Source organism: Hesperophylax consimilis, chromosome 29 (genome assembly GCF_061612785.1).
Source record: "Hesperophylax consimilis isolate HC1 chromosome 29, BYU_Hcon_1.0, whole genome shotgun sequence".
In the NCBI taxonomy this organism is placed as follows: Eukaryota; Metazoa; Arthropoda; class Insecta; order Trichoptera; family Limnephilidae; genus Hesperophylax; species Hesperophylax consimilis.
In genome coordinates, this window is record NC_142864.1 from 10,508,018 (window position 1) to 10,524,633 (window position 16,616).

The 16,616-nt window shown below is 34.7% G+C and overlaps 1 protein-coding gene across 5 annotated transcripts in view; it reads left to right on the forward strand.

Annotated features, from left to right (window-relative positions):
* The window catches only part of LOC149409867 (uncharacterized), a 74,998-nt gene that overhangs the window by 43,051 nt on the left and 15,331 nt on the right, over window positions 1–16,616 (forward strand). For 4 of the 5 annotated variants that reach the window (XM_089649252.1, XM_089649254.1, XM_089649253.1 and 1 more), the window contains 2 exons: window positions 14,534–14,729; window positions 16,002–16,202. In XM_089649252.1, coding sequence (XP_089505378.1) covers window positions 14,547–14,729; window positions 16,002–16,202 — 384 coding nt within the window. In that variant the 5' untranslated portion in view covers window positions 14,534–14,546. Of the gene's footprint in view, window positions 1–12,524; window positions 12,662–14,533; window positions 14,730–16,001; window positions 16,203–16,616 lie in introns of those variants that run through there. The other variant, XM_089649250.1, reaches the window with a different exon arrangement.

Sequence of the window (16,616 nt, forward strand, 5' to 3'; positions counted from 1 at the left end):
AGTCCAACATAAATTTTTACGTTATATTAATTTTAAATTGGGAATATTCGTCGAAAACATTAATTACCCCTCTCTGTTACAATTATTGGGACTCGATACATTAAAAGAAAGAAGAATTTGTTTTGACCTATTTTATTTATTTAAAATCGTTACCAACCTGTTGAACTCCCCTGAACTTCTTTCGTTAATATGTTTCCATGTACCTAGTCGATCAGTTCGTTTCAAATTACCCTATCATTGCAACAATACAGGATCTAACGCTGAACTCAATTCCATAATAAATCGCCTACATGTACTTGGTAATAAATATGTTTTGGATGAATCTATAAACATTACTAGCTTAACCTCATACAAACACTATTTAATTAAAACTGTATGTCAGCGCTTCTCAGATTGATTATAATCAAATATAGTTTTAAAGTATTAATTTATCCGGGATTTATTGTATATGAATTGTTTATATATTTATATATATATATAAATATATAAACAATTGTTGTATTGTATTTATAATAACTATTTCTATTGTTCTCTTTTATGTATTTTATATTTATATTTTTTTTTATCTATGTATATTCTGTATTAATATGTATAACAAATGTTATTTTTTTGTAAAAGCCGCTATAATCGGCGTTAATAAATAATAAATAAATAAATAAATAAATAAATTGCTGAAAGAGAACGAAAACCTAGAATATGATGATTTAGTTTCATGCATTAAGTTCTTGAACATTAGAGGTGTAGAGATTGACGGTGTTAAGCTACATGATCAATTTTGTAACTTGATTTCATTTCTTAAATCAAAATCAGATGAAGATGAAGCATATTATGATTTGAAGTTGCACGAGCAGTGGACAATCTAATTCAAAAGTGTTTAAAACATTGAATGTTTCTCACAACTGCTCAAGATCTGCGAGTTTTATTTTTGTATAAGCGCACATAACGCATAACTCAGTGGAGCAAAGAGAGGAATATACTTAGTATGCAGTCAGTTAAATCTTTAATTCTTACTCAATACAACTTCAAAAACATGACATGTGAAGATTTTTATAATTATTTGTTAAAAAACCAAGAACTTCTTTCCAAAATCGGCAGCTCAGCTAAATATGATTAAAATAAAGTAAAATAATATTAAAAATTCGTTTAATTTCTGAATGTCCTCCTTTTTTACAAATCGGCAGCTCAGCTAAATATGATTAAAATAAAGTAAAATAGTATTAAAAATTCGTTTAATTTCTGAATGTCCTCCTTTTTTACAAAGACATTGTTAATGCTAAATCTCCTACTAGACGGCGTTGAGACTTTTGGTACAGAAATATACGATAAAATTTGCTCAAAGAAATCACTTGTATAGTCCTGGTTCAAAAAAAAAAGTGGGTGTGTCAAGCCTACGCAAGACAGAAGTGAAACTTCTTTTGTTAAACCGTATGAACCACAATCAATTACGTATTTCACTCGTATTACACTCACGACGCAGTATACTAACCAAGCAGCTGATGCTTGGCGTGGCGCAGTTCGCTGGTGTCTGAGAGAGAGGAAAGAAGAGAAGAGAGAGAACGTTCGTGAGCGGCTCCCCCACCTCAACAAGCGCATATGGTGAGAGAGGGACAGTGAACGGTGAGCGGTGGTGGGGGTACCCGCATTTTCGTGTCGATCCTGACTCGGTTTTACTCCGTCCATCGAAAATCCATTACGCGCCTAAAGAAGTTTCACTTCAAAAATAATACTATTAATATATTACTTACCTACGTTGAACGAAAGTAATAGTAGTCGGGTGACGGGTAATCGGGTATTGGTTTTTGTTTCAGGTTTCCGCACAAAGAGCGGGTTTTCGAGACCCGCTCACGAGTAGGGTCCACAGTGGGTCCTGAGTAGGGTTGCCAGATGATAATTTGATAAAGGAGGGCAGATGTGTCTAAAGAGGAGGATTTGAACTTTGAGGATTTAAAAAAAAATCGCACGTTGCGCCACTATACGAAGTATGTCAAAAAATTACAAAAAAAATAGAAATATATCTGTGTGTAAGGATAGAATGGCCAACCTTATGATTCCAGAGATAGCCTCATTTTTAATGTCAGTGCCATACATTTTTTTCTTAAAAAAATGATAACTCCTTCATTTGTACACGCAATTGCTTCATATGAAATTTTATAGCATAGTAATGATCAGCAGAATCCATTTCTAGCCAAAAACAATGCCCTTGAAAATTCAAGTCTCTATGTCTATGAAAGGCGATTTTCAGCCCACTGTGCGGCGGCGTGTATTTTTTCTCTGAAGATTTTTTCAATTTATATAATTATATTTATTTTTCGGAATAACTTTATTGAGTAAAACCTCAAATTGTAATATTTAAATATTGAAGACAATATTAGTGATTTCTAAACGAAAATCTGAAACAGAAAAATCAGAAAAGGAAACGGTCACATCTGGGACTCGAACCCAGGACCCTTGTCTTTCCGTGACAGTGCTACTGAGCTAATGGTACCCTATTCTTATTTATATAATTATTATTGCTTTAAAAAATATACGAGGAATCTACTCAAATTGAATAAAAATGGGATTGCAGGCCTTGAAGAATGAATTAACCAGAGTTCCTGATAAACTTTTAGTAAGTTACGAAAATTTTATCTCGTCATAATATATTATTAAGGCAATATTAGGTGCTTCATAAAAATATTAATTCTCAAAAACGTTTTCAACGTTGTACGATAAATTATTCGTAGCAAAGTTCTTACATACAAGCCCACAATTGGGCACGATATTAGCTTGGCCTCTTTGGCAAGGTCGCTGTTAACCCGCTGTTAAGGGCGATAATGTGAAATATTTTTTTCTGAATTTATTTTATTTATAATAAGCTAAAGTCAGTCTTGCATTGCCTTGGTTTTACACAGATTATTTCTAAATCATAACAATTCCCATATAAGGGGTGTAATAGCCCCACTGGCTCCGAGCAGCTGAGACTTTGGTGAGGTAATAATTAGTAATTTACACAAAATTATCTATCTGTATTTATAAAAATATTTGTTTGCTAGTTTGTCCAGCACGCGTTCGTATACCGTTCATCCGAATTCTCTGAAAATTGAAAATTCTATTCTTATTAGTACCAGCAGTGTTTGCATGTTGGAAAATAAAAGAAAAGATTTAACGCATTATCTGTGCACTGGAATAAGATAGGGAGTCGAATTAGTCGAATGTAGTTTTTTAACGGTAACATTGTAGATTTCATGGTATTAAGTGAATAATAGAAAAAGTCGAAGATGCCTGGGAAAGATATCTAATAATTATTTGTGGAAAAATGAGTCGTAAATGATAAGCGAAGAAAGAGGCGTTAAGGCGAATGTATGACTTGGAAGAGAATGATTGAAGATGACGACCGAGACATGGCATGATCAAGTGAAACAAATTAATACTTATTCCAAAACAATAAGATTTTTTCCAACTCATTGCACAAAGTTATATTTCAAAGGTTCTGTGAGAGTCCTATTCAAGTTCTGTTATTATATCATTATAGGCTAGTTGCTTGACAGAACTGAAATAATAACAGAACTTGAAAAAATCTTTCACAGAACTGGAAAATTAACTTTAAAATTTGAAGAATTGTTCAAATTCTCCGAAACAACGAAATATAAGTATTGAATCATCAGCCAAGAAGAACAATCATCAACGATTTTATTAAAACCTGTTTATAAGTATGTATTATCAATGGTACTATGTTGATTTTTTTTAATTTTGAATGCAATATTATGTTATATACCGCAGGGGGATTCACATATCATACATAATACTCTTTTATTATTCTGACTCTTGACGTGGCCCGATTCAAGCATTTGATTCACTTGATCGTGCCATGTCTTCCTCGGGCGTCTCCGACTTATTCTACCATTCACATTTGCTTAATATATTCGCTTTACACTCCCTTATTCTTCACTGGGCATCAAATACTGTCATGCCTCGTACGTATAATCGAAAAAAGTAAACATAGAATTTTTTTTTCTTCTCTTCATTCTAGTAGTGGGTTCTCTATCATGAAAAGACCATAATAAATGTATGTACATTACTCGTCTCGTCATAGCGTCCCCCTGGATCCCCCCGTCGCCTCCCACAATCCCCCTCATTCCCCATGGCTATCCCCCACACCCCCCTTCCACCCAGCAGTCCCCCCAGCGACATATAAAATGATAATAATATATCCAGCCCGCCTCAAACCACAGCCTTTTAAAATATATTTCGGTTGCCAACTGATTTTAAGCTCGGCGCGATGTTAGCAAGGATTTTATATTATTATTTTTCCTAGTGTCGCTGGTAGGAAGGCGGATAGGATGTTTTACGCGTAATACACGCGACCCACAATACATACACCACACAAGAGTCCTGCTAACCGTGATCGGTGCTTCTAATTCACCCCATTTTCATAATATGAATACTGCAAAAGAGCTGTTATTATTTTCAGCCGAAAAAATTAACTTTCTACGGATCATTAACAAACGATTAACTTCATTTTTTTCGATATTTGGGGGATGGTGGTGAGAAGGGGGGATATTGGGGAGGTGTAGGGAAGAGGGTGGGAATGTCTGAAAGGAACTGTAGGGGGTGATTAAATGATGGAGTGAAAGTTATAATAATTTGTTGAAAAATTTTGGCAGAGTTTTTTTTTATCGCGCGTCTGGGATTTTTTATATTTAACCTCTAACCTTATCTGTTATTAACCTATTTTGTGTGAACCTCGAGGCGATATATTAATTAGACAGTTAAGAAGCGTACAGTCCTTAAGATTGAAAATTTATGCCAACCTTGAGGTAATTGAGCGTAGAAAAATTCAATGTTATAATTATTAAAAACTTAGTTCTTGGAAAAAAATACTTACTCTCCCGTTTTAGTGAAAATGTGAAAAACTAAACAAATCACAAAAAATACAGATGCAATAAAAAAAAATAATGTAGTATTAAATTTATATCTCTCTTTCTATTGTATTATTATAAAAGTGTCAAGCAGCGTGACTTAGTTTTTTACACAAATCTACGGTTTTATTTAGAAATTGATGAAATTTTGAAAAATTGATTGTCAGAACAGTAGGAAGGTGGCTGTTTATTGGGATTTCTAAAAATCTATCCCCACCCTTTTTTCCATCCATTAACGCAGAATTTTGATACTTCTTGATGAAATTTTTCACATTTTGAAAAACTAATAACTTATACTTTTGAACAATAATTTAAAATAAATCAAAACCGCAGAATACTTTCTCGCTAAAGTATTTAGTAGACATTAGCAAGACAAAGGCTGATTCTCAGAGACGTTTCGCAAGGACATCTCTTGTGAATACATAATATTTTTTTATCAATACACATTTTTTTTAAATGTGTGTTATTTGGGTCAAATCTAACTGCTCCGATATTGTTTTTTTAAATTGTTTATTTTGAAATAAAGTCTCAGATAATTGACAGTGATCGAGTGAGGATGGTTATCTCAGTGGGTGGGTTTCATTAAAAAGTTAGCGAAAACCCCCCGGCTTAAAACAATAAATAGTATTACTTAAATACATAATAATTTACTACATCAGTTGTCAAATAGACTTTATTTTATGACTATTTGCGCTATGACTGTATATTATAAAACACTAGCTGAAGTCCCCGGCGCGGCGTTGCCCTAGTTCTATGCAATGTTTTTTGAAATTAGATAATTAAAATTTCATCAAGAATTATTAAAATTCTGCTTTAAGGGGTGGAAAGAGGGTGGGTGGTTTTCATAGTATCTAATGTAGACTGTGACCTTCCTTTTCATCAATCTCTTTGTTGAAAAAAACAAAACACACACAGAAACACTATTAAAGATACACGCGGTGTTCGGTAACACGTAGTACAAGCGGGAAACTGATGAATCGGCATCATATAGAATGACCAGACTTGTCTACTCAATTCCGGACCTTAAATTTTTGTCCGTGACTCTTAAGGTTAAACGCAACGCTCGTTGTATTCTACGTGTTCACAGATGGCGTTAATTAATTAATTTTGTTTAAATACGCTTTTGCAAGGTATTGCTTTACATTATTGAGACAAATTATTTTTTTGCGCCCTCATATACGCAATATGAATATGAATCAATAGTTTTGTTCGTTTAAAGACTTAATTCTTTCGAGAAAGGCACACAAATACAATATTTTACCGATGATTCAATCCAATATTGTATTTGTATGCCTTTCTCGATAGAATTGAGTTTTTATATGGACAAAACTATTTTTCATATTCATATTGCGTATATGAGGGCGCAAACAAATAATTTGTCTTAATACTGTAAAGCAATACCTTGCAAAAGCGTATTTAAACAAAATTAATTAATTAACGCCATCTGTGAACACGTAGAATACAACGAGCGTTGCGTTTAACCTTAAGGCGATGCACTACGTCGTGTAATACTTTAAATTGAGCCGCTATCAATAACAACCCTTACGTAGATGGCGATAAGGTTTAAATTCTCGCTTAACACCATCCGCCTGTTTTGATTTCTGCAAGAAAAAAATATGGCCAAAAAGTGCCTTTTATTTTATTTTGAGGATGTCCAGGCATAAATATTTTTTTTTTCGATAATTTTATAAATAACTTAATTTTCCACATTATACAATAAAATCATAACCGAAAATAGGTTCGTAAGTAGGAGATTTTAAACTTTAAAGCAGTTTTCATAGGCCTTTACATTATTTTTTTCTGGGCTTATGAAAAGACTTCTAAAAAATACTCGATTATTTCAAAGGCCAAGATGTATTCTACTCGCAGTATTTAATTAAAGCATCTGAAATATTTCTAGGCTACCAAATTTTCAAACCAAAAACACATGATATTGCATTACTACGTATGGCATCGCCTTAACGATTTTTGTCAGTCATTACGCAAGTAATGTTTTGTCTCGACTTTTCTCGACTTTTCTCGACTTGTCTCGACCTGTCTCGACCTGTGTCGACTCGTCTCGACTCGTCTCGACTCGTCTTTATCCGTCTTTACTTGTCTTGTCTTGATTTGAAAATAATACTCGATTTACGAGTACTCGAAAACGAAAGCTCAAATCTAAAAATTATACTAACTACAAAATCGACTCAAATTTGACTGGATTCACCAGTTCCCTTTGTACTACGATTTTCAGGACACTGTGTATACAGGTGTCCAGGGATAAAGTGCACCAACTTCGGGAGGTGATTCTATATGATGGTAGAGGTAAAGAAGATTAGTAACTTTTTTCGAAATTACAACGTTTTGGTAGTTCTTAGGTGAAAAGGTTTAATTATTTGTATGGAAATAATTTTAGTATAGGAAAAATCACTTCCGAAGTTAGTGCACTTTACCCCCGGACATCATATAAAGATAGATAGATTTGCGGTAAATAAAGGGTCATGTTAAAAACAATACAGGGTGTATCAGCACGTACCCGACAAACTTTAACCAGCTATTCCTTAGCACATTTGGAGTAAAAAATGTTATGGGCACTTTGCTGTCAGGTAGCATTTTTTTTCAATTAAAAACAAAAAAAAAAAAAAATTTCCACACTACATCACTGTCATTGGCATTGCTTTTCGTGTTCAACAGCTGTTATAAGCAAGTATGTCGAAAAGCGTCTTCGCTCTTTCGCACACACTAAATAATAATAGTTATCAATGAGACGAATGGTGCCGTGCCATTTCGTTGTGATTGTAAAAGCGCCACAATATAGGTACACACGTACATTATTCAACGGAATTCGAATAAAATATTGCCAGATGGGTTTTCAAACTTTGACAAAGGATAAAACAGTGGTGACATGTGGTGAAAATATGAATAATAATTTTTATTTTAAAAACGTTACCGGACAGTGCACATAAGATGTTCTACTCCAAATATGCTAAGGAATAGCTGGTTAAAGTTTGTCGGGTACGTGCCGATACACCCTGTATATGCCAGACTGTTACTGACGATGACTGCGGAATCTGTTAGACTGACCGTAATCTAATGTAACGAATGATTGTCTGTGTTCATACTTACCCAGTACCATGAACCTAAAAAGCCCTGGACAAAGCATTAGTGCGATTTTGTCTTGGTTTAAGGCAATTTTAGAATATCCTGATAAGCGTTAGAGTTAATTGTTTCTTAAATTTTGGGTTTTATTCTTCCCTCGTTAAAAGTTCTTCCATGTTTTCCAACAGCGACGAATACTTTAAAAGATTCTCTAATATTCAGCTTTTGGATATCTCAATTTTATAGGGGGACGCCACAGAATATTATAATCTCTGATCTATATCGATTTGAAAGAAAACTGATGTCGCCTTAAGAACTTTCCACTTCTGCATATCAGACAGGCCAGTGACATTGATGAAATACACAGAGAAAAAATACCAATATTCAATATTGCTAATTTATTAAGAATTAAATTATTTCTTAATCCGGTTAAACACGGGATTGCAGGCCCTTAACGACGTAAGGCTCTCAACTAGCAATCTGAAGGTAGCGGGTTCAAATCACAATTTCAAATTCAAATTTGCATTATTTCACAAATCATTAATTTAAAATAATATATAGTATAGATACTTGCGGCACGTTCTTGAGGGGACGATACTCCCAGTATCGCCCATTCTGAATTGAAACGTTGCTTTAAATGGCTTTAGCCGTGTTTGGTGACAAGATCTGAATCCTCTTCCTTATCTCCTCCCCCTCCGCACTTCCTGCAGCATCAAAATATACCTTAATTGGGGATGCCATAGTCTCACCACCTCCAGATGGTTGGAAGCAGTAATGGTTGGTAAAATCTTGTATTATCACGATGTCGGAACACGTGTTCATTAAAATCTTGATATATCAGAATTTTGTCATTGTATATTATCAAGGTAAACTAAAAGTTTATCAGGAAATGGTCTGCGATCCCGTTTTTAACGGGATTACCAATAATTTGAAGAAATTTTTCATAAATTAGCAATACTCATATTTCTCCGTGTAGGTACGTGCAAACTTGTTCTAGAAAATCTTTGTGATTAATTTAACAGAAGTAAGAAAAAAATAATCTTACTCTGGGTACACGAACGCGCACATAATACGGTTAGTAAGTCTTCAGTGGGAAACTCAAAAATATGAATAATAATAAGAAAAAAAAAAATTTACATTGTTTTCGGAAAAAGAAATTCTTTTTTTTCGAAAAAGAAAAGCACAAAACTGTTTTTTATTTATTTTTGTAAATAATTTTATAAGAAAGCAAAACAGTTAATCAAATGAAACTGTCACAGATAATCTTAGCTATAATACTGTATTTTTTTAAGTTGTTTCCTTTACGCGTTCATACATTTCTATTGAAAAAAAAAATTTAGTAGTTTACATTTATATTTTTATTGAGTAATTTAATATTTTATTTGTATTCTACTCAAGCGAAACGATAGGAAAACCTTCAATTTATATAAAGCATATTTTTGGTATTCATTATGTACACCCATTCGTCATAAAGATTAATCAAAATTGCGATTTAGCATTAAGCTTCACCTTAAGTAGGGTCATATCAAGTGACATAACAACAGACGAGTATGTATGAACGTGAATGAAGCAAGGAATGTGTGCCGAGACAGAAATGTGTGGCGGTCGCTCCACTCTGCCCACCCCTTACGGAAATAACCTGATGGTTAGTTACTTAGGTATCTAAGACTTTCTAAACTCTGTACCTTTTATTGGGACCTATTTTTAAGGACATGCAATGCGAAATCATGTGTTTTTGGTGTGAAAATTTGATTCTTTAAAAATATTGCAAGTAGAATGTATCTTGGCCTTTGCTATAATCGAGCCTCGAAAAATTAAATTTTCAGGCCTATAAGAAATGCTTATAAGTACAAAATCGTCTTCTTACAAACCCCTTTTCGGATATGGTATGATGTGGCAAATAAAGCTCTTAAGATTTGCTCCTGAACTTCACAAATAGTTCAACTCAACGAATATTTTTCAATATTACGTTTAATTATTACAAGTTGTTGCGCTGGCTGCACGCTGACCAAAGTTTGCTCGCCAGAAAAATCTTTTTTTTATAGCGAGCGCGCAAACCTTTTAGCCGTGTATATAAAAAGCTTCCAACAAAACTACACAGAGAGCGTTAGTGGTTTTAATGGAGGGAAAAGGAAAATTGCAAAAGCCTTTTGTAGCAGAAATCTCCCTAATCCAATGGCAGCGGGTTCGACTCCCGGCGAGTCCAAATAAAGTGTATTAATTAATATTAATTTATTATTCCTCATTAAATAAATTTGTCAAGTACCATTAGGTACATATAGGTATAAACGTAGTACCTAATATATTTTGCTGAACGCTCCAGAGTGATAGATTCTCTATACATTATGAATCGTAGCGTAACGTTGATTTAAATGGCACTAGCCATATTGGTGACAAGATCTGAATAGTCGGGTACTTCCCAACCTTTCTCTTCTTCTGCGTCTCCCAATACCCCAGTTGGGTATGTTGTGATGCTGGATTCCATAGTCTCACTGGCTCTCGTAGTCTGACAATCGGTAGCAGTTGGGACAAATCCTGGGTCTCGCGCCAAAACGAAAAACGAAAGAAAGCCTGCTCGAATTCGGAATTTTCCGGAGACTGCCGAAGTCTGACGAACTTCTTGCGAATAGCGGTCCGAGACGGGTCTAAAGAGATCAATAGATAGAGATGGCGGGGTGCCAAGTCGAGGAGTGCGAGTATTGCGAAATACGATGCTTGCGGCGCGTCCGTCAGCCGACCAATGCAGCGTGGTACCTACCGCACTACTTACGTATATTTATATTATAAATAGCTTTATACACTGAACAAATAATCCCCAGAAGTGTGACTTTATAAAAAGGTGTCCGGGGTTAAAAGTGCAGTAACTTCGGGGAGGTGATTCTACAGACATGATAGTTAATAGTACAATAAATCAAGAAACTCTTAAAATGTAGTCAAAATAAATAAATAAAAATTGTTAAAGGGTAACACGGATTTTAATTGTTATACAAAAATATTGGAGATTCAAAAGCGAGGTTATTTTGTACTTCCAAATCTGACAGATTGAAAAGGACAGGAAAAATAACACAAAACAATATTTTTCTCAGCTTTTTAATTATGATTCTTCCGCGTGGTGTTTTTTTAAATTATAATTTTGATTTAACATCTCCGATAAATTCAAGTTTAAAAGATAACGAAATAGCTATGCGTAGAGTGAATTTGGCTGAATTAATTAATGTAGCATATGGTTTTCATTGTTATTTACAGATCGCTTGATTTCTAAGGCCTTAAATTTTCTGATCATTTTCCTTTGATGTTAATATGAAGAATATTGATCCCATTGTATATCAACACTATGGTTCTTTGACATTATGTTTAGCGAATTCAGGAAACTCATTATTGTTTTTTAGACATCTCACGTGTTCTTTTCTACGTCGCCCTAGTTCCAAAATGTCCAAACGACCGATCAGTAAATTGTTAAATCTCCATTTTTAAACGATAAATGATGTACAAAAAATATAATTTGTCATATTATTATTAATAAGAATTACTTAAACTAATGTGATCTTTTAGTGATAACATGTGATCCCTTACGAAAATAGCTCAATCTTAAATACTTATTATTACGTTTCAATAAAATAACGAAAGAAAACTTGCTACTGAAAAATATTTGCTAATTGGTTGTTTGGACAAATAAGCACTAGAGCGATGAAATATGAAATTTGCGGGATGTTTTCCGAAGAACTCCTTTCTGTCCTCCGACAGGACAGAAATTTCATAAAATTGACATAAATCTAATTTTCAAAAATTAAGGTTCCCCATCGATTTTAATGTCACCTTCATTATTTTATTAATGCCGCAGTCTTTGGCGGAATAATAACACATTTTTTGTCAGTGATATTATATTTTTTCTGATTTCTAAAGATTCTTCTTGAATCGATTATTCATATAAAAAAATATCTGAATTTACCAATGGCGGCTATAGTAATTATGTACAGCGTTTAAACAATCAACTTTACACGGCTTTTCTTTTACTATGCAACTCTATGGCGTACTTACTTATTCGATGATTAGTTTTTAATTTTTTTATTATTCCGAAGAAAATTACTTGAAGGGGTGTAAAAAATAGCTGTTTAATAAACTTATTTAATAATCATTTTAAAGGGCATACAATATTATTACCGTCACCGTTCAAATACCTGCTCTATTCAATTTCGAGCGATTAATACGATAATATGTCGATTATGTTATTTACATCACTAGCTACGACGTACGAGCAGATGAAAACATTGTTGCCAGCACTTCAAAAGGTTTAACTTCTTTGATATTTTCGCTTTTTTTACACAGAACTAAAAACCACGTAAAAATTATAAAACCGTCGATATTATTTGGCTGAGGAACCGGAAATTTTTGTGTTAAAATCATTGTTTTTTTCTCAGAATTCTTTAGCCACCGCCCCCTCGTGGTTTTTTTTCTTCTTTTTAGTTCTTTTTCTAGTGACGTGAGCTTGATTAAAAATGTACTCGGCAACACTATGGCAACACTTTCCTTCAACCTTCAATATTTTAACATGTCAAAAATGTTATCCAAAACATTGAGTATTGTATTTCAGTTTGTTTATTTGTGAGAATGATGTACATAAAATTCTACATTTATTTCTACTGAAGATATCCCACAAACGATATCACCATGACCGAAGAAAGTTTGTGAGTATAAAATTAAATTACTTGAATAATGCTAAATCAGAAAACATTTTCGTATCGTTTATGATAAACTTGAAGAATTCCGCTGCACGTTTAGTACACAAAAAAATAGCTCTTAGCACGTGGTTTCAACTTAATTACTACAATAAATAACTATTTATGTGGTGGGAGATGGTAAAATATGCATTAAAGTTCCATTTTTTCTCAATTTAAATTAAGTTTGAAGGTTAGGAAATACGCATTAATTATTAAAATAACCCAAACTAAACCATACAAACCTATTTTATGAATGTTTACTTAAACCCCCGACTTAAATAATTGTCTCTATTAAATATTTACGTGTTGTTTTTTAAAGTGCCTTTGCATGCAGCGGAATTCGACAGGTTTACCAATTGCTTATACAATATCATAACTTTTATTATTCCTGGGGATTAGTGCTTTTCTAACAGTATGGAAGATCTACAGTCTCTCGTGTCAGTGGGTCATGTCAGGATAATCAATGGTCATAGGCAAAATGAGTCCAAAGTCATGGTGTTTAAAAAAGAGAGAGAGAGAGTACGAAAACACTAGTATAGTTGTGAATGATGAATGCTTCGAGCAAATTTTTAATGACACGGACGAAGGGTGAATACAGGGAACTTTTAACAAAGGACTGAACGAGTAGCGGCCAATCAATAAGTGCTCCCGACTGCCGAGCAACCTATAAAATTCCCGACATGGCTCATCACAATACGAAACTCGGTTCGGTTATAACATCTCATAGATTTCATACAATAGGTCCCTTCAAAACTTGCGTAACTTGCAGAGCGACTGTACCTATGTTTGTAGCAGTTTGTTTTAAATCGTGATCCAGAATCTGACTACTTTCTTTTCAAATTCTGCGTGAATAGTTGAAACCGTGGGTAGGTACATTGCCTTGCAAATATTATCTTTTCACGAACGGCGTTCCGACTTTTAAAACCACGTAAAAAAAACTGTTTTTTCAGTTGCATGTTAAACGGGACCGCGTTTGTATGATATTGTTGTCGATTTTGTATCTTCAATTTATCATCTACTCTGTTTCAACCAATGTTTCGCTTACAGCTTTCTTTGATGCAATATACAACATGTCAATACGAGATGAGTGATTTGTAGTTGTCAAGCATTGTCTCAGGAGAAATTCCCAGATCTGGGGGTTTTGAATTTTATAGGAATAAAGGGATTATTTTTTGCAAAAAGGGAATTTTCAGCAATGTTATAATTATACATTTTGTTTAGAGATTATATTTAAACAAGAGTGTCGTGGAGGTTTTCACGAAACAAGGAGAGCTGAGAAGAGAGTTATGCACCTAATATTAAATTTATTGTCAGGCTTAATATTGTACTCTATTGAAACCCCAACATATTTTGACTACCGGCTGCCACTGGACTGAACGCAGTAGTTGTTAATAAAAAGTTGTCCAAAGAAGCAACATTAGCAGTCCACAATAGAGTGCTATTACCAACCCTGATGTATGGCAGTGAGGCAAGGGAACTGGCAGAAGCAAGATGAAAGTGGACTGAATGCTGTAGAATCTTAATATATAAAAATTCAGACTGCGTATGTTGGTGCTTGCAAAACTCGAAAAGCAGTCGACCGATGTCGCTGAAAATTTCAAAGTTGGTTCTTAATATTGCCAGGAGAATGTTCCTCAGTACTCAGTACAAGTATTTGGTTCATTCTATCATGTCATGTCTTCTTAAGGCATTCCCGACTTCTGCCATTCACTTTTACGTCAAATATTCTGCTGCCAGTTCCATACATCATCAGGGTTTGTATCACCACTCAATTGTGGACTGTTTCAATAGAAGGAAGACTATTATGTTTATGAATATGCCTAATGTACGTTTTCTCAGATATAATTTGACGATGAACACGCGTCGCGCTTCTCGCGCGCAGTTTGAGGCGATGCTCCGCTACATCGAAGAGCGGCCGCACATGGTCAGCAAGCCGTGCTCGCGCAGCAAGTGCGTCGAAGAGTGGGAGCGCATGGCGGACCAGCTCAATGGGATGCTGTCCGGAGTCACCAAGACCGCCTTCAAGTGGAGTCGGGTAACAGATATACATTTTTACTGTATTCATATTTGTTATTATAATTCCAATTTTGAAAGAGAATGATATTTTAAATAATTTTTATTGTTTAATTATTGAAGACAATATTAGCGATTCCTAAACGAAAATTTTAAACAGAAAAAATCAGAAAAAGATACGGTCACATCTAGGACTCGAACCCAGGACGCTTGCCTTGCCGGGGCACCCCGGCGAGTGCTCCGGCAAGGCAAGGGTCTAAAGTTACAGGCGCAAAACCAAAATTAGTAGAGTTTATACGAAAATGAACAACTTTATATTCACCACTTAATCTACATGTTTCAAAGCCAAAGGCTTCTTCATCAGGATAATGAAAAATAACAAATTTTATTTTTAATTTAGTTATTATTTAGTATAGTTTATTATCATTATATTAAAATATCGGTGCTGATTTTCTTTTCTTACATTGATGTCTTTTATCCAAAGTTCCTGTTTTTTTTTTTGTTACACACGTTACAAGAACTCCCCTGTCTGCACAGTGTAGACAGGAGAACTTATCGCCACCCGGTTGGGCAGTATTGTGAGGCGGGTTAAGATAGAAGTATAGGAAGGGATTATATGGAGATGTAAAAACAGATGTCGGTAGCGGTAATCAAATAAAATTTACTTGCGTGTGCTGGGATTTGAACCCGCGGCCTGTGGCTTGCTAGTCGAAAGCCTTACCCCTCGCCTTACTTGTCAGAGGCTTTGTAGCCACATAGAATGGAAGAAGAATACATTTCTATGAAAATGCTATGCAGCATCTATTACCAAGTGCAGGCAACATTCCCCAATTCCTCGTATATGTGCACCCTCCACACAGCATCCCCAAAGATGACATAGGCTCTGAGGGAAATTATTTTCTTCAGGGCCTCCTGTGTGGAGTTAATATATATAAAAAAAACAATATAATACAAAATTTTACAGCATTTCATTTTTGGTAATAACCTAAAGAAATATCGATATGAAGTAATGCGTACGATCGATTATTATTAATATGAGAGTATGGAATGTATCGGGAGCATCTCCTATCCTCTTCCTATTTTCCTCTTCCTCTCCCCTTCCTTTAACACCAAATTAATTTTAAGATATTAAAACTTCATTTCCAATGAACTTTAGCATAAGAAACTTCTGTGGCTTGACTTCAGTTCACTTGTATATTTATATCCATCATTGTATATTATGTAAAAGCTGTTTGTTTCTTACAAATAAATAAATAAATAAACATCAAAATTTTAGTTAAATTTATTGTTCCAGTGCTGGATTGATTGGAAGTGTTCAACTCGAAAGAAATATGCCAGCATTCTGCAGAACAAGGGAGATGACCTGGACGTCCCCAGTGCCTCCCTCAACGAGCTGGAGATACGGCTCCTGCCCTTCATAGCCGACAGCGTCATGGCTGGAGACAGTCCGCTGCCGGACATGGACGGCACCAGCACCAGCACCTTCCTCATAAAGGTATGTCATCAGCCAGCACTATACAATCATTAAGACGACCTCGGTGACTTCCACGAGTTCCATTAGGATATTTTCGCTATATTTTTTATTCACAAAACAAAATTATGATGACAGTTTTTTTAATTTTATTTTTTCACATAATACCCCATTGAGCGGGCATTAAGTGTCTTATTTCTAATTATCCACTTAAACGATAGCTACCCAAATTTGGGTAGCACCGCTAGAGCCCTTCAGCAAAACCTACCTAAATTTAGGTAGCACAGCCAAACACCCTTGAGCGAAACCTAACCAAATTTGGTTAGCACAGCCAAACACCCTTGAGCGAAACCTACCCAAATTTGGGTAGCACAGCCAAACACCCTTGAGCGAAACCTACCCAAATTTGGTTAGCACAGCCAAACACCCTTGAGCGAA